Source organism: Abrus precatorius, unplaced genomic scaffold (assembly GCF_003935025.1).
Source record: "Abrus precatorius isolate BTA unplaced genomic scaffold, Abrus_2018 Scaffold4, whole genome shotgun sequence".
In the NCBI taxonomy this organism is placed as follows: domain Eukaryota; kingdom Viridiplantae; phylum Streptophyta; class Magnoliopsida; order Fabales; family Fabaceae; genus Abrus; species Abrus precatorius.
Genome location: NW_020874384.1, coordinates 15,806,238 through 15,833,108, shown reverse-complemented (window position 1 = coordinate 15,833,108; position 26,871 = coordinate 15,806,238). Strand labels below are relative to the sequence as shown.

General features: G+C 31.2%; 2 protein-coding genes across 6 annotated transcripts; one reads left to right on the top strand and one right to left on the bottom strand.

Annotated features, from left to right (window-relative positions):
* Positions 1–647: 647 nt before the first annotated feature.
* Positions 648–5,144, bottom strand: LOC113866192 (protein tesmin/TSO1-like CXC 5). Its single transcript, XM_027501075.1, has 7 exons — positions 4,783–5,144; positions 3,876–3,983; positions 3,554–3,731; positions 3,065–3,415; positions 2,674–2,768; positions 2,485–2,579; positions 648–1,208 (listed from the first exon to the last, which is right to left on the bottom strand). Exons 1-7 carry the CDS (start codon positions 5,142–5,144, stop codon positions 796–798), a joined length of 1,602 nt encoding a protein of 533 aa, XP_027356876.1. The 3' UTR covers positions 648–795.
* A 13,226-nt stretch (positions 5,145–18,370) lies between these two features.
* LOC113865030 (protein EMBRYONIC FLOWER 1) lies at positions 18,371–24,918 on the top strand. 5 transcript variants are annotated; one of them, XR_003504956.1, is made up of 9 exons: positions 18,394–18,811; positions 18,985–19,056; positions 19,607–19,809; positions 20,323–20,711; positions 20,789–20,893; positions 20,996–22,347; positions 22,582–24,177; positions 24,277–24,661; positions 24,812–24,918. XR_003504956.1 is itself a non-coding variant. In XM_027499364.1 (8 exons), exons 3-7 carry the CDS (start codon positions 19,715–19,717, stop codon positions 24,151–24,153), a joined length of 3,513 nt encoding a protein of 1,170 aa, XP_027355165.1. In that variant the 5' UTR covers positions 18,394–18,657; positions 18,985–19,056; positions 19,607–19,714; the 3' UTR covers positions 24,154–24,177; positions 24,277–24,900. The 5 variants fall into 5 exon arrangements, 4 of the variants coding, with proteins under 4 accessions (XP_027355166.1, XP_027355165.1, XP_027355167.1 ...); XM_027499364.1 differs by having other exon boundaries at positions 18,394–18,657; positions 24,277–24,900; XM_027499366.1 differs by having other exon boundaries at positions 24,280–24,900.
* Positions 24,919–26,871: the final 1,953 nt, after the last annotated feature.

The window sequence follows — 26,871 nt, the reverse complement described above, 5'->3', positions numbered from 1 at the left end:
TATTCTTTCCATTGCTTAAGTTACCACTTACCAATATTAAACAAACTATCTATGTTATGTTTAGGTTACTCTAATTCTGACATCCAATCAGAAACATATAGCTAAAGATGAACTGAGGAAATGACAATATTTGATTATTTCTTTTCTTTCCATTAAGTCTGACCTATACGACATGTCATTATCAGCTCTCTGTGACTTGCTATGGGCCTAGGACTCTCTACATTATACATTTTGCATTCTATTCCTTGTTCTTTCATCCTGATTTTTAAAATCAAGGAAACTTATATTCCGCCTCTGCCAATTTCTATAAGCATACCATTGACAAAACCAGATTTATCACCACTTCCTTCCAAGGTGACCAGAATTGTTTCCTGATTCAGATATACAAGTGTAAGCACAACAACAAGGTGACCCCACTATGGGTGAATATATGGCTTTGTCATTTTTCTTTTCCAGCCTGACATTCTTAATTTTACTTATACGAAGCAAGTTGTCTACAAAGGTAAGCTGAGTAAGACAAATTGCCAGAAACTAGAAAAGCAACATCATGAAGAGGTCAAATATTCCTGTCACATGGTATGAGTTCCCAAACAGATGGTCTCTTTTGCTATAAAGCAAGTGAGCATATTGGTTACCTGTCCCCTTCATTATAAAATATAGTTAAAATAAATATTTGTCAGCCACGCCAACTCAGGTTTTCCTAGTTGGCTATTCATAGAATATTGCAGTTGATTGACAGGAAAATCCAGATTAATTTTGCCCAAACAAGGCTGTGCGAGTGTGAAGACTTTAACATCATAACACTATAGCCTGACCTTTAATACTACCAAGAGTACTAAGTCTGCGAAGAACATCCAAGAACTTGGTCAGTACAAGCCTTTCCTGCTCTCCATAAACATCACTGCATCCATTAGAATTAGATGACTTTCGAATCATGTTTTGATCAGTGCTGTTGCATGAAACTCCATTTACAGAACTATTTCCAAAAATCATATCATCCTGTTCATCACACATCAATGCTAGTGTTTCTGGTGACAATGGCTTACTATAATTGGCAATATCAACTGTGTCTGCTTCATCTTTTTTCACATGATTATCACAAACAGGCTTGTAGACATCTCTAGTGCTTTGCAGTGATTGAGCACATGAAACCATTGAAGCCTCAAAATTCCCAGTTTTTGTTTGCCAGTCTACTTTGCCACTCATTTCTGAAAAGTTGAAAACAATGGCAATGCCAACTATGTTCAAATGAAATAAGTAAAGAAAAAATGGAAAGAGAGAAAATCTAGAAGACAGTGAAGGAAAGACAAAAATATTGATAGGTATGTGAAAAGTGAACATAAATATAGACTCTGAAACCTATATTTACATTGATAAGCAACTGCTCAATGACGCTCATGGCCAGATTATATTTAGGGCAAAAAATGAAAGATTTCAGCCACGTTTTACAAGTGTTTATGAATACTGAACCAATTATAAAAGTGAAAAGCGGCTGAAAAATATTTAGTGTATGGGAGGTCTCTAAGGATTTGTTTGGATGTCTTTTTAACGAGGAGAGTGAAGAGCTCTAAACCTCTAAGGATTTGTTTGGATGCCTTTTTAAGGAGAAGAGTGAAGAGGAAGGGAAGGTTTATTTATAATTAACCCTTGTTTGGGAGTTAAGGAAAAAATGACAGAAAGGGTTAGGAATATTTTTTAAACTCTCCAAAGTCCACTTGAATTCAATTTTTGGAGTTCCTCCAAACTGGGAGGATTTTTTACAAATTTTAAACATCCAAACAAGGGAGGGGTTTAAACCTTTTTCTCCCTCCTTTACTCTTCAAACATTTTCCTTCCTTTTCTCTCTGAACTTCCAAACAAAACTTAAATACTTCCAAACAAAACTTAAAGGTTTTCACCAAAACCCCTTCTTATTTAAATTATTATTAAATGACCCCAGTTTCATTGAAAATAACCTTCATTAATTTTGTTAAATTTCAATACCCTTCAAACATTACAAACTCAATCCTTTCAATACCAAAGATTCAATACTTCAGGTTTTATGCAAAAAAAAGCCATACTTTAAAATAATAAAATCTTTACTTTGGATATGCATTAGTTAACCTTTGCCCAAGAACCAAAATACTTTCATAAATTCCTTAGCACTTCCTTATGGTCCCCAAGAAATTATAACACCAATTCCTAATTCCTCGGTACTTCCTTGTGGCCCCCATGAAGTTATATCATAAAACACCACTTCCTACCCTAATTTATCTCCTAATTACAAGCACATATATGACAATATATTCAAAGAAGACAAAATAGGTAGAAAAATAAAATAAAAACTGATGCTTACATTAAATAAATGTCCTGCCAGCATGAAATTTGGAAAGTTTGCAAATGAAAACTAAAATATTAAAAACCATTCACCGTACAGTCAATAAATCAAATTATCATAAACAAAGACAAGATAATTGTAGTATAAATCCATGCATTGGTCAAAACCTGTATTTGTCTTTGCAGCTACTCCTGAGAGAACAACAAAGAGTGAACAGAGATTCTTCACATTCTGTAGCTGGAGGACATCAGCCATTACAGACCTTCAGCATGAGTTAACTGTTAGCTATAATCTCTATTATATTTATATTTAAAACATTAGATAAATTCCACGATAAGAAAAAAAAAAACATATACCGGTATGTAGATCTTGAAGACCCTGAAATTCTTGCATTGTCAGAAACAAAGGAAGCTGACAGAGATAAAAGTGATGAAGCCATAGGATCAATTTCCTGATTAAAAATTCAGAATAATGTAAAAGGCATTATATGAAGTTTGGATGTCTTGCAGAGGGTGGAGGAAATTATTTACTAAACTAATAGGGAAAGAACAAGGAAATAAAGGTTCCAAGGTTAAAAACAATAACTGAAATGTTGATACACGTGATCTGCTATAATTATATGTCAAAGTTATTGCCTTATTGAATTCATATGATTTCCGGTACATGAATCAACCACATAAAGAATAAGTAAATGATTACTTATATAAATCTAAATAAATCCTGTCCAGAATGCAAAGAAGAGAGCACCTGTTGGTATTGAGCAGTCATGTTAACAGTTTGATCCATGGCTGATTTTCCAGAAAATATTTCCTGAATTTTTCTCTTGGGTGTTATGTGGATTCCATAGCCAGATGATCCAAAAATTCCACTACTGGATGCTTTTGCTGCCTGTTTGATGTTAACTATATTATACTCTTCATGAAAGATTGCCTTTCTTTCTTCACTTCCCTCAAAATTCTTGCAGTCCATGCATTTACAATTTTCAGAGCAGAGGATATTGGCTTGGAAGCACTCACAATACTTCTTAAGGCAACCTGATTTCTTGCAGTGACATCCTTTATTGTGCTTTCCTACTACTTGAATTTCAGACACATCTTCCTGAGTTTGTTCAGGACATTTAAACACGCCAAGTCAGCTAAACTGAGAACAGTAAGTACCATCACAAAAGTTTGACTAAAAAGGCTCGTGTCAAAAACCAATTATACATGCTTGAGGGAGTTGAATTGAGTTACAAACCTTGGAATCTCTTGGTTCCTGCGGACTGCTAGCAATTTTTGGTCTGAAAGCATTTGGATTGCGTTCCAATGTTATTCCAACTGCCTCCTGTCTGGCAACCTCATTATCCACATTATTATGACAATTTACACAGTTGCAGCCATCACAATAGATCCCAGCTGCAAAGCACTCACAGTACCTAGCATTTGCGAAGTTAGGTTTAGCTAGTTAGAGAGAGAGAGAGAAAGCAGGAAAATAGCATGTCAGATATTTAGATATAGCGTGGTCATGTGATAAAGTAGTCTTGATGAAAGGTTTTCTACAGAAAAGCGAAAGTACTTACAATTTGAGGCATCTAGAATTTTTGCAGTTACATTGTTTTTGTTTCTTTGGAGTGATCTCCTTGAATTCCACATTATATCGAGGTTGTGATCTTGGAGACTCTTGCTTCCTGAAGGAAAACACGTGTCCAACCATGATGAAATTCAAATTAGTATAAGACTGTGAGACAAATTTAATAGAGAGTGAAAGATAAAACAGTATTTCCCATATGACCCTTTAAATGGACTGATGAAGTACTTGGAATGTTTCCATTAACAACAAATGTAGGTCATTTGAGTAGTTTCCAAGTTTAGCACCAAATTTATGATACTTATTTTCCTTAAACGCATGCAATAATATTTCCATTTTTCACCCACAATTCAGATGATTATAAGCAACCTCAGAAGACAGAATGATAATAACAAGCCTCACACTGCATGCAGATACAAGCAAACCAATTTACTTTTTTCAATGTGAAAGAAAAATGTAAAAACAAGTAAACAAATATATATGATTACTGTGATGATTTATTAACTACACTTAGAAGGAATTCCTTGCTTCCAGCCCCTAATTATTGATATAGTACTTTCATTTTTTGACAAAATAAACAAAATTCTCTCTAATCTAGCACTTATAAATCTCTAAGAACATTATTTTCAGCGTATCTAATCAAATTATTTTAGCCAAGAACCCTGGTCTTCAACAGAAGCTAACTTCGGGCAAATGTCACCTGTTCTTACACTATCTTAACCGCACTAAAATTCAGAGCATGTACACAATCCAATTCAACATTCTTAACTCATTTAGGTACACTTTAACATGATCCAAGAATTCCTTATCATGCAGTAAGCATAAGGCAAAGCAGAACGCTACCTTTTTCTTTTCTTTTATTTGTTTATTTTATTTTATCGAGATTTATGAATACTTACACGACTTGCATCATCTTCACCGGAAGTTTCTGCACAGGATGAGGAATTCGACGAAGCGGTGAAACTAGCTGTGGCCGCGGCGCTTGCAATTGCGGCATTACCTTAGTCTCTGGTGTTCTCTGCTGTTGTACATGTGGCTGTGAAGATAACCACGCTCGTTGCCCGAATGACTGTAAGTCCAATTGTAATTGCGACGGAGAACGCAGCGGCTGAGACGGCGGCTGCAGAATTGATTGTGACCGTGACTGAGGCGTCGCTGGCTGCAGTTTCAGGTGTGAGGGAGCTCCACAAACGGCCGTGAAATCCAATTGCCTAGCCAATTTCCGCGGAGCTAAATCCAACGTCCTTTCGCTTTGCTCCATCTACTTTTCTTCCAGAAAATAAAGCTTCTAAAAAGCTGACCAGAAATCGATCTCACTTAATAGCGATTTCTCTTCTAAATTGCAATGTTACTCTAAACGAGTAGCCGTTTCGATCTGAGTTCCCGAAACATACGGATAAACCTTCAGCGAAGCTAATAGTAACGGAACGGAGTGGCGTCAGCCTCAGACTAGTGCCATAAATTTCCGTGCGTTACGGATTGCAATTCTCGGAAGAAAGGAAGGAATCAATGGTGATTAGGAAAGAGAGTTCTGGTCTTTGACTCTTTGCTGAAATGAAAGCATGCATTGACCGAGCAGAAGCAGTGTCCCCGGTGAACGGTGGCTGGGAGGAAGACTTGGCCTGGGAGTGTCTCCTCTCTCTCCCTCTCGAGATTTTGAAAATTGAATTGAATAAGTTGAAATGTTTGATTTGACGATCCAGATTTTCTGAACGAGCATTAAGCGTCCCGTACCCGTTGGATTAGGAAAAAGGTACCGGTACTTTTTGGGAAAGTGACGGAGATGGATTTTGGCGCTAATTGAATCCAACGGAGAGCATGCTACTCGTGTACGTCTGATCCTTGTTCTGTGCTGATTTACCTGTAGCGGTAAGCAGGTTTTTTCATTTTATTTAAGCATAATATTTAAAAATAAAATTATTTATTAAAAATAACCTTATTGCATTAATTTTATAAAAATATGATGAATATTTTTTTAATAAAAAACATTACTTTTACATATTTAAACAATGTTAAAAATTAATATCAACATTTTTTTAATTCAATACTCACATTTTAATAATAACATCCAAAAAAAAATGGAAATGGTATTTATTAAAAATAAGATATTTTGTGAAATTATTTTTTAATGTAAATTTTATATTATTATTTTTAGATAAAGTATATCCTTTCCTCACTTATATTATGAGTTTTTCTTTTACTAGTTTGGTGTAAATTCTAAAATTATTCAGGAACAAATTTGTAAATCGCATTATTTGTTAATTTGGGGCAGTTACATGCAATGTATTTCATTGTTTTATAATTTTTTTTTACATTAAATTTTTTCATCTATTATAAACAAATTTTATAAAAAAAAAACAAAGAGTTGACACAATGCTGCAGGTGCAAAATTGATTTATGCAAGAAAAAATTCTATATTCAAATTTATCATGTGTAAAATTTGTTAAACTAATTACAGTTATTAACTGCAAAGATTAGAAATATTTCAAGCGCATATTGCTAAATTTAGAGTAATAATAATAAAACTTATATTGCATTTTAAATAAAAAGTGAAATAACTATATAATACATAATTATTTTTAATTTAAAAGATTTTATGATTTTTTATTAATTTTAAATACATTATTTATATAATTTATACTTATTTAATATAATAAATATTAATTATTATATTTATTTTATTAAATTTTAAAAATTTGTATAGTATAATTTTAGTTTTTACTAAAAATTATCTTAAATTAATAATATTTGTGTAGTGCAAATAAATTCAACAATAAAAATTCTTTAATGCATATATTGTATATAAGATATAAAATATTAAAAAATTAAATAAAAAATCATTTATATTATTATTTTATAACAAAATAAAATGTTTTAAAATAAAACACTAGTGTATTACACCTAAACTTTTGAAAATATCTTTCTTTTACGGAAATTGTTATTTTTTTAACTAAATCATATAACTTCTCTTGTGTGTATTAAATATTTTTAGTATTTTATAAATTTAAAATATTAATTATTATTTATTATTGAGCATGTAAATAATAACAGGGGTATATTAAATATGAATTTTATTGACTGTAACATATATTAAATATTAAAAAAGAGTATAATTTATAATAGTTTCACTCGATTCAAACAAAATTATATATAATAAAAAATACACATAACTTTAAAAAAATAATAAAATATATTTTTATAATTTCAAATTTGACACATCATATTAAATTAACAAACATAAAAATGCTGCAATGTATTTTTTGTTGACTTTAGAAAATTTTATTTATGTTAAATAATAAAATTTTTATTAACAATAAATCAGGCATACATTATTATTCTTTTTCTTTTCTTCTTGATATACAATATTTCAGCATTATTTAACATTGATGATATTTAATTTTTTATGTTTTTATATATATTATTTCAGGTTTACGTTAATTCTTGCGTTTTGATCAGGTTCCTATCCTATGGACAACATGCTAATCAGTTCTCAATTACTACTTTTACGTGTATCTAACAGCAAATGGATGCAGCAAAATAAAAGTGTCATATTTGATATTTCTTCAAGATTTATACTATTTAATAATTTATATATAATATAAAAATAATTAATTTAATTGTTAAATTATTTTTATAATAATATATATTAAAAATTTTATAATTTAAATTTTTATAACACATGTTATTTAAATTTAAATGTTTATTTATATTTTAAAAATATACCACTTAGTAAAATAAAATAAAATAAAATAATATTAATTAAATTTTAAAAAATTAATAAAATTTATTTACTTAATAAAAAATTTCATATCAAATTAATATCATATTTTATATATAATTATTAAGTGAGATAAGTGTCTTTGATATTTAATGTGGACATACTTGAATTATATAATTTCATAAAATAAAAAATTATTTATTTTTAATTTAAAATGAATTATATTTATAAAATGCTTGAATTTAATTAAGGATGAATAAAGTTATGTTTATTTAAATAGATATTCATCTTAATAATATTTTTACAAGTGTAGATCTTAAAATTAATTAAGTTAATATTTAGTTCATTTTTTTAAAAATAATTATTTTACATTAATCTTATAAAAAATTTAAAAAAGTAAATAAATATTTTTCTAAATCAATAAATTATAAATTTTGAGCTAAATCTAAAGTCATGCACTTAGTGCTCATGATACGTCATCTTTTTTTCTTCTACTTTTAAAGATATATTAGTGCTGATTCTTCTTTCCATCCTACTTTTTCCTCAACTTCCTAAGAGGGTCACTCCTTTTATAGGGCATTCTGCTCATACATAGTTACATACAGTAGTTTTTTATTTTCATTTTCTTTTGTCTCGTCTTTCACACCCCTCCTTTTCTAGCTGCCATCTCATCTTTCTCTTCCTCTCTCTCTATCGTTCCTCATTCATCCCTTGTTATTTTTAATTATTTCTCAATATCCTTCTTCAGGCCAATTGATAGAGCATTATATGTTACGATTGAAATCACCCCTTGTGGTTTTGATGCCAATAGATCTATAGAAAAGTAAGAAGGCAGCAAGAAGAAGAAGGGGAATAATATTTGCTTGATAGCCAACATTTTAATTTCAACAAGTTGATCAAAGAATAAGTTTTTCACTTGTTTTTTTGAACATGTTAATTTGCAGTGCCTTAGCCTAGTAGGATAGATCAAGATGAAGGTTAAAAAAAAGAGCAATTTTTGCTAAAGAGAGTAATAAGTTTTTTCATTATATATGTTTTGTGAGCAGATATATGCATGTTATATATGTTCCATAGTGTTTATTTATTGAAATATTGTGTATTTTAAAAAAATAATTACTCTTTATTATTTGTCGTAAGTTTTGTTAGATTAACTTGAGAATTTAACTTTTGTTATTTACATAATTTAGGATGCATAATTACATGCCTTGTTTATGTCTGAGAGAATACACGTGATAATAATTTGAGAAAATTATTATTATTTTACTTACAGTACCGATAGGTCAATTTAATCCAATTTTACGGAAAAGACTGAATGACTAGTTTAATTTCGTATATTTCATTTGGCAATTATTATGTATGTTAAATCAACCCGATTAAGTTAGAAAACTGATAAAAAAAAAAGGTTTGATTTTATTAATTTAGTAAAAGCTGAACGAACTTAGTTTGATTTGTTTTTTAATTCATTGAATTGATACAAACTAATTAACATTCCCGATCACTTTACAACACACGTAAGATTATATGAAAATAAGTGTGAGGTAAAAGCGAGTCTTAATTAAAATCTAGCAATTGTTTTGAACGGTTTTATATCTTAATTATCATAATGAGCGGTTTTATATTAGAAATTGCTTTTTATTTTAACATGATTAAAATCTGCCAATTATTTTGAAGCACCATTAAGATAAATAAATTTTGTGCAGTTTTGAGAATACAGTGCACATATTCCTATTTAATTGAATAAAAGTATTTTTTACGAATTTTTATCAGTAAACAAAACATTATTTTAATATTTAAATTTAGTTATAAAAGACTAATAAATGCAATAGTTATATTACAACTGTTAGTAAACAAAATATCACGAATAATTATTTCTGTGTAGATCTAGAACCTATTAATGGGTAAAAATCTCATTCAGGACAAATATTTTTTTGTCAATGTCCATTCTATGAATATGATTTTCAAGACAAAATTAAGTTGAATGCAAGTGAGTGCTTGGAGTTATGAACTTTGAAAATTAAAACACACTAATTAATATTATCAAGTGAGTGACACTATTAAGTTTCTCTACATGGATATATGCTTTGTTTAAATACAAATTAGATTATTAATTAATACCATATATACGAGTTCATATTTCATATTGACAAATAATTTTGTTGAGATCATCAGAAATTTCCATGTATTAATTAATTGCTAATATATACTCTTAACATTTATTATAATAATGCGATTTTTGTTAGGTAAAATACATGTTAATGAAACACTAATCAAATTTCCTTTTATTGATTAACCTATTTTACTAAATAACTTTTCACAAATATTTTTTATTAATTTAATTACTGATTAAAAAAATACCAAGTAGATAAAGCCTATCAAAATTTAGAAATTATTTTTCACTTAATTGAATAACTTTTTAAAATATAAACAAATGTCAGTTATAAGATTATATACTTATAAATATTTAATTTATTTAAAATATATGATTTAAAATATAATATTTTATGATTCAATAATTTAATTAATGACATTTGATGATATTTAAAAAAAAAAATTGAGTGAGTAAATAACTTCTATTTAATATTTTTATCAATAAATTAGTCATTTGTATAATATATTACATTATTAGTATGGAATAATAAATTTTCTATTAATAATTAAATTATTGATAAATAATACTTTTTAATCAGAATACGTTCAACTACTAATGAAAATTACATTATATATATATATATATATATAAAAACCTTCGGGTATGAACTTCTGAATCCAGACACCTGCAGAGTGGCCGGGCTAGCTAATTCCTTAACATATTTTGGAGAAGTTTGGTTGATTAATGGAAGAATAAGAAAAATAAAATAAAGGAAGGAAAAAATACTAGTGCTTAATGAATGGTTTTTTTTTTATTCGGATATTTTAAACCCTTTGAATATTGAAAGAAGAGTCACGAGTTATGGACTAAAGGAAAAATTCGAAATATGAAGTGAAATTTCTCATGTTTTATCCTTTTAAAAAACAAAATCTTCTATTACAAGTTTATAACGAACCAAAGAAAAGAAAAGTAAGTTCTATTGTACATGCTCACTTATCATGCTTCCAAACTTATACTTATTAAGTTGGATGCTATGTCACTGTCACTCATACTTGTTACTCTTCGAAGTGCTGAGTGATTTATCGATCGCTTTCATGTTCCTTTATTCTAGTAAGTAAAAAAAAATACTAATGACTACTTGCGCCAGACTCAGGGGGAGCATCCAACTCGTATTTTTATTAGCCTCTCACTCGTATTTACTAGCAAAATTCTTGGGGTGGGAAACTTTGTAGATGCATTTAAATATCACATTTAATGATTTTTTTAATTTTATATAAAACCTTAAATAATAAAATTAATTTAAATACGTTTAATATTTTTCTTTGGCTTTAATGCTAAAGTGTAGATCAATTGTCTGTTTGAAAATTATTGAGTAATTAATTGAAGTAATATATATTTAATTTCTCTAAGTAATATGTTAAATTCGATCGAGTATTGTGCATGAGAAAATATCCGCTAAAAAAAAACTCTATTATACCATGAATATTCTCATATTTAAATAAGGTTACTTCCCATTAAAAAATAGCTACAGTTTAAATCAAAAAGTTGTCTAGCTATGTTTTGAGATAGGTAACTATATTAATAAATAAATGAATCAAATAGACACTTTTACTTCAGGGCCCAAGCATTAATTTTTTAGGCACGTAGAATTATGTGGATTGCCGATATGTTAACTAATAAAAATACATGTGTCATTTAACAAGTTACATGTATGTTTTCGTAACTGTAAGATACATGTGCTAGTGTATTATATTTATTTTAAAATAATTATTATTTAAGACATTTTATAAAAAAATTGAATTTTAAAATAGTTATATTTTTGAATATATTACATTTGATATTTTTCAATTCGCTTAATGCATGGGTCTAAAGTAAAGCTTTATTTTTTTTTAAAAGGTACATTTTAAATAATGAAAGAAACTCAAACTGTATTAAGATAAACACTGACGATCATTTTAAAATCAAGAGCATAGATGTTAGCTCTTGGCAGGGTGGTGGGTCTCATTTATTTGGCCTAAAAAATGTGTCACCCGATATCGACATATTTTGATAATCCGTCTTAATTCTGAACACAAAATCGCATGGACCACTGTTTCCGCTAGAGTAACAACCACGCATGAAATTTAATTTATTGAATTTGAGCAGAATGTATAAATATCTTAGATTTTCCACAATCATATATAATTGTTTTTCTTTTTCTGAAATCTTCAATTTCATCTTGTTTAGTATATTAAGTAATGGGGTTAATTAATTTTTAATGACTTGTATCCAACGTGTTTAATTCAACCATAAACATAAGCATCTCTTGGGATTGACGTGGGAATTATGAGTTCGATTTAAGATCGTATTAGCTTTATAAACCGCGCCCATTCTCAATCTTTTTCTTTTGAGTATTGTTAATTAGTACTTTGAATGTATTAGTTAGGGAATTGATCTAGATTTATATAGTTAGACCTAAGACGAAAACAATCAATATGGCTGGGTCATTTTTAGCGAGCCAACTATCTATTATTAGATCGGGAGCTATTTAATAAGGCCTATTAAATATATTTGACATCCTAATTGTGACTTATTTACTTCAGGATTTTATTTGAGGAGCTAGCATGCATTGTTTCATTAGATAAGTTTTTAACATGTATTATTATTTTATCAAGATACATTAATTTTAGCTTTAAAGTGCCTCTACGGGTATGTTCATCTCCTCTTACCCATAATTTCAGATTTACCATTTTCAGTACTAATTTAAAGACTGATTCAATAGACTTACACTTTACATAGATTGAACTAGATAAAAAATTAATAAACAATATATATTTTAATTTTTTAAACCAGTACTAAAATATTTGTCTTTTCTTTCTTATGAATAAATCAACGGCAACTATTGCAACGCCTAATTATTCAACCAATTGCATTAAAAGAATGAGTGGCCATATATAGTAAGACAATGAACGATCCCCCGAAATACCAAAATAAAACTCTTTAGAATAGTTTCAACTCGTTTGATATCGATTAATGAGAAACTGATTGCTTGTTAATAATATTTATGAACTTCTTCCATCTTTCTTTTTTCTAATCACAGTGTTGAAAGATTACATTATTTATTTACTTATAAAATGATGTTTTTAAAATATTAGTAACAGGAACAGTATATGGATTTGGTACTCATGCTCAAGGACACGAGATCTTGTCCTACCCATGTTTTTATTTTTTATCAGCTCTGTCCTACCCATGTTTGACCTCTCGTAATTATTCGTACATTAAATGCCCAGACATTTAACCCTTCAAACCGAATCAAACCAACGTCACGGTAAAAGGTTGATGTTCCTTTAACTATATTCGTCGGTATTCACCAGTTGTGACCATCTGTAAACTCGTATTCGTATATCTATTAAAGGCTCTGCTATAAAATAATCATTGTTGGAGAGTTTGGAGGCTTTTAGCCAATTTATGCATTTTGAAATTACCAACATATTTTTCTAATTTTAAAATTTTTAGAACACTCATTATTAAACAATGTCATTTATTAATAAATTATTGTTATATTAATTCCCGTTGATAAAGGTTTCAAGTAAGGAAAATTAAATTATTGGTATAATTAGATAGTATAAATTTATATTAACTATTAAATATATTATATTAATAGATAACTTTATTAGTGTAAAACTAATAAATTTTAATATATATTATTGATACATTAAATAATTGCATAATGTAGCATGTTATTAGGTAGACTTAAATTAACATTTATACTAATAATTTAATGTTTGTTGGAAAAAAATATTAATATATAGAAGTATTTTTTATGTTTAATACTTTTTTAATAAATAATATTTTTGTGGTGACTGGAATTAATGTATAACAATTTCCATTGATTAATTATAAAGGAAGGAAATTATTTATACAATAACTTTATATAACTTTTACAAATAAAAGGAGATATATTTTTTTAAAACAAAATAAATACCATAGAAATTTAAAAAATAAATAAAATTGTATAATTTTATCATAAAATTAGAATATCTCTATTTGTAAATATAACACCTTATATGTCACGCCAAAATTATTATTAACATCATCATCTATATTTGAATACATAACCAACGTTATCGACAACTTAGTTTTGGCAAGAAGATTAAATAAAATGCAAGAAAAAAGGGTTTGAAAATAAATCTACCATCAATGATTAACGGGAAGCCAAATGCATCACATCAGCCATTGGTATAAATAGCAGGGTACAACTAGATGCGCTTAACACGGTTTTGTTTTCGTGTTAAATTCGTAATCACTTGATCGCATCATCACAATTTATTCTTACCTAGTACCAAATCTTGAAAGATAAAACTTTTAAGAATTATTTTTTATATATAATTTACATGCTTTTTCCGACATTAATTTTTTTTCATAATATAATTTCAATTATAATTTTTTCTCTTCAATTAATTTTTATTTAATTATAGAAAATATTTTTTTATCAAATAAATTTTTGATTAAATTTTCTTAAGATACATAACCTATCATTATTTAATAAAATTTGAAATTATAAATATTTTTTATAAAATTATTTAAAATTTAAAAATATTAAATTAATGTTCCAAAATCTTACTAATTACTATGATACTACTAATTAACGCATAAATATACCGATTTAAGTGGCTTAGGACACCAACCCTTTCAAAGCCTAAAATTGCGCACTAAGTCGGCGTTGGCGTGGGCACTTGCAAATATTTAATATTACACTTACACGAGTAGTGCTGTCCTTTCGATCGAGCCACCCACACCCATCCTGGCCTGAACACACTCACGCCAGTTTTGCCTGTCACGACTCATCACCATTTTTTGTTGCTAGCCATACATTAAGATTTTTACCCATTTTATCACTGTTTCATCTTCCCCTGCTTGCTACTCGCTACACAAATCCACTTATCATAACTAATTGGACAAATTGTTCTAAAAGAAAAAAAAAGAGGGTCAAATTAATTAATGACGTAGTCCATTTAATAGTCCATTTAATTTACTTGATTGAATAATAATTAACATCTTGACGTTAAAATTATATATGTACATCTTAATTATTGACAAAAGTTTGGCCACCAACTTACAAACATAGCGAATAGCTATGAGGATCAATAAAAACCAAGTGTACAAGTCTATGTTGTCAAACAGGTACCCTTCAGCTCTGGTACAAACTGGCAATTCATCTGATAAGAGGCTTCTGAATTATTAGAGACATGAAAATGACGTGACAGATAATGAAAATTGAAAAAAGCAGATTGAACACTGCTATATATATATATATGGTCTTCATGTCACCCCTTCTTAATTAACTTCCCTTTCTAAGCTGGTGATTAATAAATTAATTATTCAATTTTGTATAAAATCATTAATTTCAATTAAAAAACATGATTTTGTTTAATGAACTAATAACGGTTATTACGAGTACTCAGTTTATTCTGTATGTGGTAGTTATTACTTACCCCCACCACCCTGCAGACTTTTCTGTACGTATGTATATATATAGATCTATGGATGTAAGGCTGGCACAATTAGGGTATATATATGAGTCTTAACTGTCAGTTAGTATTTCCACGGAACAATTTTATGATAAATATTAGTAGTTTAGGAATAAAATTTAATAAGGGACAATTAGATAAAGTAGGGACTAAGTCTCCAATTCTCTAATCTCGGATGCACAGATAAACCGAATCATTACACCAGAAGCAACCTACTACTAAGAATTACAACGAATCAGTTCTGAGAATAAATCAATCAATAAGTAAATAATGAATGTATAAATTATGATATAGTTATATATCTGCAGAGCAAAAACGGTATGGTAACTGCATCCGCGTATATATACACCATGAAATAATATAAAGGTGCCATCCCATCAAATATCTCTTCGGCTATATTTATACGAGAGTCCCCGCGTACGGTCTATACTGGAAAATGGTTGCGTCACAATCCCGTCCATAATCAAACTAACAGCTAATTATCATTAATTTGATTAGTAAAATATAAGTGTTGATTAAACTCGAGGTTCTTCTTTAATTATTAATAATTAAATTAATCAGCATGCATGTACACAAAAGTAAGGTAAATTAGATGTGCCTTTCTTAGCGTGAGATATGCGGATCAGCTAACGGTACGTGTCTTAGATAGCCAAAAGTGTGTGGATCAGGGTTTTGTACCTCTATGTAGATGCTTACGTAAACAATGTATATCACTAGTTATAATCAATGCCACAGTTTTAAGAACGATATTAATATTTCATTAAGATCAGCTTTTTTACTCTGAGGAGGATAATTACTGAGATATGATTAAATTAGTTTATGTTAATTATTTAGGTCATATATACGATTGGAATGGTTAAATGAGAAATAAAAAGTTTTGGGTTATATAGATGGGTCGATTTGTTTGGATATAATAAGATGATGGTACGTGGGGTGGGTGGAGGGTTTGAAAGAGTGAGTTTTTCTACATCTTTTTTTTTCGTTAGTTTCATTTCATATGACCACATGGGTCATGCAGACACTTCCCTGTACTTAATTAACATTATTTATATTTGGTATATATACACATACATACATTCATGGTGGCACATAGGGCCCTCTACCAATATTAGAAGGTCAAGCTATCCCTACCATTTATTTTTATATAACACACTTCTCACCATAACACATCGATCCCTCTCGCGCGGTTTTGTATACAGTACTGAATCCTAAGGGCAAACGCAAATGTGGAAGTGTAAGATAAACTTCATTTTCGACTTAATAGAAGATATTCTCCTCGTAAGATTTCTCTTAAAAGAAAATCACTAAATACTCGGCTGGAACAATTTACGATTGAGATCAATATATATGTAATTCAATACTCCTTCTCTTAGGAAAAGAAACGTTTTTTTATTGCTGGGCGTGTTATTTTTTGAGTGGCCATTTTGAAGCAGATAAAATTAAGGTGACACGTGCGTGGGCACATGTCACGTATAGCTTTTTATACATGCCAATTAATGATACGTATGTGCAAGGGTAACACGGAGATAATAAGCTTTCGCTATAAATTAAGACGAATTTATTCCTTATCTCCTTTCTTGGCAAAACAAGGCTCATAGCAAGAAACTTTCGGATGAAGTAAACTCCGGTATATGTGTTATGTGTAGTAATACCATTTTTCTATTACATGAAACATAGCTTACTTAATTAATTATGGTAATCTAGCTAGACTTGGTTCTAGGCCTTTCTTAAGGAAATATCGTTTTCTCTATTCAGCCCATATTAATGAAACCCCAGAAGAAAAGTGAGACGTATATAGACGGCATTGCCCAGAATTCGGAAACGTTACTTTTGGTTGAAGATTGATAGTTTCTATTATTTTTAACTCGTCTACATGTCATTTCAAGAATCAAAACTTAACTAAAACCAAAAGTACGGGAATATCTTTAGTAGTGTGATTTAATTAGTTGGGATAATAATAATTATTTTTTTAAATCTTGATCAGTGATATTAAAATTGGCTTACACACATATTGCCTAATTAATTATTCTTGTTCGATAAAAGGCAAAATATTCACGCTAAAGCTAAAGAATTTATAAGAATGTTTCTTATAACTTTACCTTTAACAGTTGATACGGCATCGTTAAAAAAACTAAATGATATATGTATTTATTTACACATCATACACTCCTCGGATGTGAAATTAATATCTCTTTTATATTTTAGGTTTTCTATAAATAGTTTAAAAAAATCATTCTTGTCGAGACATGATTATTCAATATATAATTACGTATTAACTATTAATTTATTTCTCAGTGAAAATTGAAACTATACTTAATTTATAAAAGATTAATCCTTTCTGCTAAATCTAACCTACGTGCTGTTGGCATTATGGTATTAAACGAATTTCTCCTGGGTTTGAAACTGTTCACCTATTTATTATCTATGTAATGATAACTTTTTAGTAAAAACGTATGTTGTCTTATTCATTTTTATAAATGAGTTTTTAAACGTGTCATCCATATGTATTTATGATTTATGAGCAATATATTGTACAAATTATAAATTATACTTGGTAAATGCCAAAAATTCAAATTTCTACATATTTAAGTACTTGAGTTGAGAAAGCCATTCTTTTAATCAAAAAGCCAAATTCTTACGTTACATCTACCAACATCACACTGGTTTGGGACAGGGTGGAGATGGTGAGTGCTGCAAAATATTTAGGGTTAAAACACTCCGTTACTTCGTCTATTAAAAAAAAAAAAAAAAAAAACTTAGGGTTTCAAATAACGCCTCAGTCTCTACCTAGATCCACCCTCCCATAGGGACGGTGTACGAAACGCACCAATGGGAATCATTTAATGTGCAAAGGGCATGAGCAGCACTTTTAACCTTGGATGACACGATAGGCACAAATTAATAAATGAAACGCTGAAAAAGGGAGAGCGTAAGACATACGCGCGAGTACTGTACTTACTTTTCTTTTTACCCTTCGGCCTAGGGTTTCCTCGCCGTCCACAAAGCCCATTATAAATGGTTAGCGATAAGAGCCGCACATTCTCGCCACGTGGTGATCATTTATTGGTTTATTTTTTCTCTCTCCTCGCACTCTCTCTCTACATCTACAATTTCTATGCATATGGATCCTACATAGACATGACTTGCTACGGTGTTTTTTTTTAATATACAAAACAAGCACACCTTCTTCCAAGGACAAGAAGATAAAAATTCTCTCTCTCTCACGCACTCCCTCTCTCTCTTACTCTCTCTCATCCCGAAAGAATCGAAACCCCTCTCTCTCTCTAGGGTTTCTGCGTCTTTCGCACTCAAATTATGCTGGCGTAGCTGGGAATCGAAGCTCCAAGCTGAGCTGAGTGGGTTCTCCGTCGAATGCGCTATCTTCGGGTGTGGTTTTTTGGAGGAGCCGTTGAGAATCGGTGAGGAAGTGGGAGAGATCGTGTGTGGTGGTCCGCAGGTGAGTTCGGGTGGGCCTTCTTCTTCAGATTTTTCTTTTTCGCCCTCGGTTTTCAACTCGGTGATTGATTCCGTGTTGATCGGGGACCGGTTCTTGGATGCTCTCGAGCGTGTTTTGATTTGTTTTAGATATTAAGGTCGCTGTACTGTTTATGGTGTGTCCACTTCAGCTTTTGCTTTGCGTTTCTTTTTTTTTTTTTTCTGGGTCTTGCTTTATTGCTGCCATTTCACGCTTTTTTTTTAATTTTTTTCTCTCTCGTTTTCGTTGCTCTTTAATTCGAGCTGGGTTAATTTTTGTTTATCTTTGATAAGTGGTGAATTTATGTAGGTCGGTGAACCCTAGGAATTTTGCTTAGTTGATTGTCCCGTGTCGTTTCAGCTCTTTGCATGCGTTTCACAGGTGGGTTTTTTTCTACCCTCGCGTCAATTCATGTACTGATGACAGTTTCGTGCAAGATTACTAGTTTCGCCTTGAATTTTGAAAAACCCTAGTAGGATGCGGGGTCTTGTTAGCGGTGTGGATGTTTCAATCTTTGAACTAATTGTATGGGTGGGCTGGTTTTTTTTTTTTTTTTCTGTTGTTGCGTTTCAAATGTTCAATTATTGACTTGAACTTATGGCTGGTTGGTTTTATTGAATGGGAAACTAGGGTTTAGGAACTTTCTTATTCTTAGAGGTTATCATTTTATGTGACTAATCACTGTGTATGAAGTTTGCGTTGGTTCTATATTACTTCATCTTGGACTTTGCCCTTGTTTATCATGTCTTTCCTTTTCATTTGTTAGTTGATTTACATAAACCCTAACAGCTTTACAAAGCTAGATTGAAGTGTTATCATGCTTATGATGTTTTCCTTATGTTTCTATAGATCTGTTTCTATTGTTTGACTTAATTGTTAGCTCCGTTCTCTCCATTTCAAGTTTTTATTTGAGTTTAATTTGTGTGGATAGGAAAAACTTTCTTTGTGCTTCTAGCTGTGGTTACTTGTACAGCGTGGATGTGCATGCATAGCTGTGGAGAACTGTTTGTGAGGGGATTTCAACACTGTCACTGAGTTCATGGGATCGTATATCCAGATTGATTCAATCTCTATAGACCTTGGCAATTCTATTGGTAAGAGAGATCCAGGAAAATGTGAACATTTCTCAATACGGTACGTATGCCTCAATGCTTCGTATCCTTTCAATCCTATTAATTTTAAGGAGAGGGGAGCATTTAGTGTGTCATGCAATGTCTGGCTCCGTGTAGTGTATACTGTATAGTATCTTGTAATTGATATCTAAAGTTGATGATATTGTTCTTATAACATGAGATCCTAATGTATTTTTGTTCTCTATCGTACAACACTGCCATATAAATGATTACAACTACTAGCTTAATTAATGTTGAAAGCCAATCCATCAATGCATGGCAATAAGGTCTCATGAACAATCAAATGGGTGGTGATGCCTATAGAAAGTTCTGAATATTACAGAATTATGTCAAGAAGTGTCCAGTTGTAGTTGATTGGGAATATAACGAACTCATTCTCTCTCCCCCCCTTCTCTTCCATCACCACTAAAAACAATCTGCAGAAGAGTGTTTTTTTTTTTTTAATTTGAAATCAAAATCTATCTCTTGGTTCTCTTTCAGATCCTTAACACTATCTTAATTTATTGCAATGCAGTGGATATGTGTCTGAAATTCGCCAAAAAGACTGGAAAATTGGTTGGCCATTTCCTGTACATGAATCTGACAAGCAATCATCACTTCCGCCATTGGATGTTCCAAAATACAGATGTCGGTGTCATCAAAACTCCTCACAAGAGATTGCCACCAAGGACTTCCAGAAGGATGACCAAAAAGAATTTGATTGTTGCATTACCGGATGCAAATCTGGTACTAATTGCAGTAATGCAGCTGTCGCTGTCAAGTCTGGTATTCAGCAAGATCCAATGCTTGACACTCTTGAGAGAAGAGAAATTGATCTTAATACTAATCTGAGCTGTGTCAATGATTACTTACCAATTAGTGATGAGAAAGATAAGAAATCTGGAGTTGTACTTAGCAGAATGGGTAACTTCAATATCAGTTATATTATAGTATCTACATTATTTATCAATATGTTGTTTGATTTTGTGTTTTTCCCGCAGACCTTGAAATTGGCTTGGAGGATAATCTCAATCACCAAGTAACTAGTATTTCATCTCCTAAAAATTATCCAGACCTTGCACCAGAAATGCATACAAGTAAAAGAGGTAGGTTCTTATGTATTATATAAGTGACAGATTTCTGTATATTATACTAGTATGTTCCTGTTTTCTAGAGTGCATTTTAAGTAATTTTTTTTCCTGAGACAGGATGTGAAGGCAATGAAATTCCTTATGTTGAGCTTGCTAGCAATCTCAAATACATGGATAATAAGAGTTCTACTGAGATGTGTAATGGGGACACACCAGCAGATAACCAATGTCAGAAAAATTTAACAAAAACTTGTACAATTTTGGGGGAAGGAGCCACTGTAATGGAGGTAGGCAATATATATGATCGCACAACTGGACCTCCTCCTGAATCAGTTGCTTGTTATACTGCACCTGCAGGAAGTATGGACAATATGGTTGAAAATGATTTTCAGGATCATCATTTAGAGAAGTCCACTAGTTTGTCTCGTAGGAGACCTCGGAAGGTGCGCTTGATGACTGACTTATTAAGTGACAATGGTGAAATGAAGCCTGAACAAATCTTCATGCAAGAATCTCCATCCCATGGTACTTCCAATGTTTCTGCAACTTCTCAAGCACACTCAATTTTAACAGGAAAAATGGATATTCAAGGAGGATTGACTTTGACAAGTACAGCTCTGAGTAGAAAAAGGAAGTTTCTTCTGGATGAGGTACGGAGACCTGCAAGTATGTGTCTTCAGAGGGTTGAAAATGAAGTTCAGAACTTAGAGGGAGATGCAAAAATCACTGACACTGTTTTGGATAATAAATCCACTTCCAAAGATGTACCTGCAGGACTAAGATTACAAGATGCCTCAAAGGGCCACTGGAGTAAACCTGAAATTCAAAGAAGCCATATTGTGAGTAAGAAGAAAAACAAAAAGATTCAAGTTGTAGAGAAATGCCTGATTCCCAAGCCACCACAAGGAAAGCAAAGAGAAAATAAGGACACCATGGATGCTGCAGATAAGGCATGTGTATCTAAAAGTTTTTCTTCAAAATTAGCTGCTCGTTCATTCATTGGGAAAGGGATGGATAATTTTCCTATCCACACCCTAAGAATAGAAAATGACTTCAATTTGTCCAAAGAAAAGGGGAAAATGCTGCAAACTGATGGGGAACTGGATTCTTTATCCTGCCAAAAAAATAGCATGCTTGTACAAGATTCCTTTGCATATTCAGGGGAAAAAAACAGGTCTGGTATGCCTGTGAACGTTCCAATTCCTTCAGCCCAGGGGATGCTAAATGGAAAAGGACTGGAAGAGGGACTGCACCTTTCTCTAAACAGTTATTTGGCGGCACATGTTTACAACAAAAAATGTATCCATCAAATTGAAAATCATCTACCTTTCTCTTTGCCTTTTCAAGAAGGAACTTCAAAAGTACCACAACTTAATAGGAAAGACAGTGATGCCAATGTTTTTGAAGGGTCAAGCATTACTTCCAAGCACCCAACAAATACTCTTTCTGGAAAAGGAGTTCATAGTGAAGTAAGTTGCCACAAAAGCCCCCCTAGAATGCTTTTTCTTAATTAGAGGAATAAGTATACCTTAGGATGAAGATGAGATTCGTTTATGTGATCAGCAAATGGTATTATGTTTTCACCCTAATTTGTAAGAATTGGAGTATCTTAATTGGTAATGTATTTCTATTGATTTTCCATTGTGAACCAGTTTGACCTGTTTAAACTAATTTCTGAGAATATCATCTTTTTCCTTTTGTAGGAAATTAACGGTGCAAGAAACACACAAAAAACTATTGAAGCTGTGGTAGATGATATACCCATGGAAATTGTGGAACTATTGGCAAAGAATCAGTACGAGAGGTGTCTTCCTGATGCAGAAAATAGAAGCTCCATATTGGAAAAGTCCACTATGGGAAGGAAATCACAGATGATAGGTGACTCTACTGTACACAGCAAAGGGGAGATGAGCTTGTTAAAAGAGAGTCAGAAGGAGAAACCTCAGGGAAGACATAAGAAAAACAGCATGGTCATGAGAGGAGATAATGTGAAGCCTGGCAAAAGAAAGCCAGTTCATTACTTTTCTCCATTTGATGGAAACAGTTTGGGTATGAATAATCTATGTCCACCTCAATCCCCCTTTGGATTTGAAGTTCCCCAGTCCCAAAAGAAGTCATCAAGTGGATTCCAGTTTTCACCAATGAGTTCTAGCCAGCTTGGTGGTTCTCGAAATTGTAGGTTGAATGGGAGTTTTGAAGAGCGGGGTTCCTCTAATGCAACTTTGCAAACCCCAGGAGGATGTAGCTTACACAAGAATATCTTACAACAGGATGATGAAGCTTCTCGCATCTGGGCATCCTTGACCCCAAACCATGTTTCCCTAGGATATGATTTACCCAAAAAGGTTGTTTCTCCACATACTAGTAGTAACATGGATATAACTTCACTCCGAACTGGTCCATTTCATAAGCAGAACATGAAGCGGGATATTGATCTTAACTACATGAATCTCAATGCTGCGGGGCTAGAAAAACTTAGTAGGAATACAGGTCCTGGAGCCTTCGGCAGGTTGAATGGAGAATACTCATTTCCTTGCAAACATAATGGAATGGAGCCTCATCAAAATTTGAGGGGATCTCTTGATTTGTATTCTAATGATACAATACCAGCCATGCATTTACTCAGCCTAATGGATGCTGGTATGCAGTCACGTACACCCTATGATGTAGGTGTCAGTGCTCAAATGCTTAAAAGGCCCTCTTATCCTGGTGATTGCAATACTAAGTTGGAGATTGGTACATCCAAGGCCCACAGTGCCCTGAAAAGGCCATCATCTGATTATTACAGCAGAAGTTACTTATCAGATAAACCGCATGGCTATTTTATTGGTTCTCCATCCTTTGGTGCTTCTTCATCAACTCAGCATGATAAGAAATTTATGAGAACCACTGGTTTCAATGGCCAAAATTCAACAAAGTCTGGAAGGAAAGAAAAGATGAAGAGCTCCAACTCTACACTGCAGAATAGAGTCAGTAAGCAGTTAAGCTGGCCTCGTCTTGAAACAGAAACGTCACTGCAACGCAACTTAGATGTTAATGGTACTCATGAAACCTCAATGCCATTAAAAATCATTTCTGGAAACTCATGTATGGTGAACAGAAATCCCGCCGATTTCACCATACCAGAAACAGGGAATATCTATATGATCAGAGGAGAAGATCTGAAATTTGAGAAGAGTACTCTTAAAAATAGGCCTCGTATTGCTATTCCGTATGGATACAAACAACAGAGGAATTTGAAGGGAACTAAAATGAAAGAACATTCAAAGCATTGACACCCTTCATTATTCCACAGTCTGGTAGGTTTTCAGAATATCCTGAATTTCATTATAATGTCATGAATTTATGATACAACTTTTTTTTGATACACCTTATTTCGCCTGTCTTAAATATTTCAGCAGGTGGACTTCTTCACATGCGACCTGAGAATAGCAAATGACTCTTATTCTCAGCCTAGAAGCAGATTTTCGACTTGGAAACTGAAATTCTTTGACTCGGGGAGGGTTGCTCAGATGCCATACCAAAAGCTGAGTGATTCATAAATCAGAAATAGAAGGCCATCATGCATCTATTTAATTAACCAGTTGTAATTAGTATTAATGTGAGCAAACAATATGTTCTTTGTCTCCTATGTTTTGTGTCGTAAAATTTAAATGGGGAAGCATCGCGATATCCCCTTAGTTTTAAAGTATCAGTTTGGTGTCATAAACGGGGAAGCCTCAAAATTGCCCCGTATAGACTTATAATACTGTGGTTACAATTCATACAAGTGCCAAAACCAAGGTAAAAAAATATAGTTTGTTGCTAATATGTGAGTTCCTTCCTACAAAACCAAAAAGTATAATTTAGAGATTGACATTTTATATTCCTTGCTTGTCTCCCTTCCTATCTCTTTCTGTCAATACTTATGAAGTTCATACGCTGTCATTGTAGTAGGATTCATTACACGTTCATCAAAAGCATCTATTCTGCAGTAATGTCAAGTGATGATTAGAAGGGGCAGAAAAAAAATTAGTCATTTTGTTCTCCCTTTGTATGCCAAATTATAATATGCATGACCTTAGTTCAGCAAATGGGGTCGACGTTTCTTTTGTACCTCCTTGTCGATGCTCCTAATTATCCAGAGCAAAACAAGAAAAAATATATATGTGGGTGTGTGAACGTTAGTAGTATGTATCTATTTCCCATAGCTTCAAAAATTCGAGAGAAATTACACAAACTATACTGTAATTACAAAAACGTCACAAAATTTGGAATGATAAATTCAAAATTTACTTGTTAGCTTATGAATGTTCTGTAGTAAATTCACATTTCTACCCTTATTTTTCTTCATATGTGGAGTAAAAAAGTATGCTCAATTAAATGGCTGTGCATAAACAAAGGTAAGATCGATAAATTTTTATAAAAGAAAAAATTAGATTAAAAAATAAATAAAATTTCTTTTATAGCTTAAAAATAACTTATTTTTTCAAATTTTAGAGAAGTTAAATGGGAAATTAAAAAAAATTTAATTTAATTTATGGAGAAGCTTTTTTTTTTTTTTTTGTTCTCTAACAATTTACTTAAACTAAGCTTAAATATGTAATTTCAACTTAGTTTATTTAGTTAAGTCATAAGAGTTTACACGCTTTTTACAGAAATTTTTTTAATTTTTTTCTTTTTTTTTGTAACCCCATTTTAGTGAGTATAAAAACAAGTCTTTCATCTTCGAAAAGTGACGTGTTAATTTGATCTTTGAGAGTTAGCATGTATATAATTTAGTTTCAAAATTTGTGAACTTCATCATAGAATTTTTTTTTCCTATCAATTAAGCCTTTGGATTTTTCAATTTCAAAACAAGTTTAGCTTCTTAAATTTGGCAACTTTATGTTTAAAAAGAACTAATTTATCATGAAATTGACAATTTTGGGGATTAAATTATATAAATACAAATTTTAAAGATCAAATCAATATAAATTGTCACTTTCAGGAATAAAATTATATATTTATTTAAAATTAATTATACAAAATGAATTTTTTTAACAAGTGAATTTAAGTGATACATTTTGCTAAAGAAATCAAAGAGTTACACTTTGAGGATGACATTCGCCTCTCAATTTTTTAAAATATGAAAGTTTACATATGATTTTTCTCGAAGGTGGTTTTGTCCATCCCTTCAATTGTTTTTAAAGCAAGAAATTTATATAAGAATTTTTAAAATAATTTTTGTAAATATGTATTTGTTTTTAGAAATCTATAAAGTTGATTTTGATGAAATTAGTTTTAAATAATTAAATGTGATTAAAATTTATGTCTAAATTAATTTAAACTGCACATTTGCAATAAAACATGTATTTTTTTTATTAGAAAGTAAATTTTTTACGGCTTTGTTTATTTATGGCAGTCTAATTTATAAAATTAATGTAAATTTTCGTAACAAAGAGCATATCTTCATAATGACAAACATAAAAGTACAAGGATAAGAAATTTTTAATTTAAAATTTAACTTATATATATATATGACACAAAACATCGTAATATTCCTTCCAATTAACCTTTTACATAGAACTTGAGCTAAACAAAATTGCAAGAAAGAAACAAGAGGAGGGCATAGAAAGGGAGTTAACGGGTTTTCGGCAAACAAAATAAGAGACCAACAAAGATTGTGTTATGAAAAATTGGAAATAGAGAAGATGAAAAGGAGGGACAGGATTTATACCCATACGACAAAGGGTGGATGAGCTTTTGCATGTTTTGCTTCCCCCTTTTCCTTTTTATTAGCTTTAACTTTTGGAGGGAAACGAGTAGGTCAGATTATACAAATTCCCCCAATTACCCAGACCTCTGCAAATCAACTACTTTAATCATGGCTTATATTCATACATCACAAAAATTGCACCCAAAAATAAAATAAAAAATTCCATGCATTATATTTCATAAGCACAAAAAGGACTCAAATTCTGTATTGCTTAGACACCGTATAATGATTCAACTTTCAGGAATATATATATATA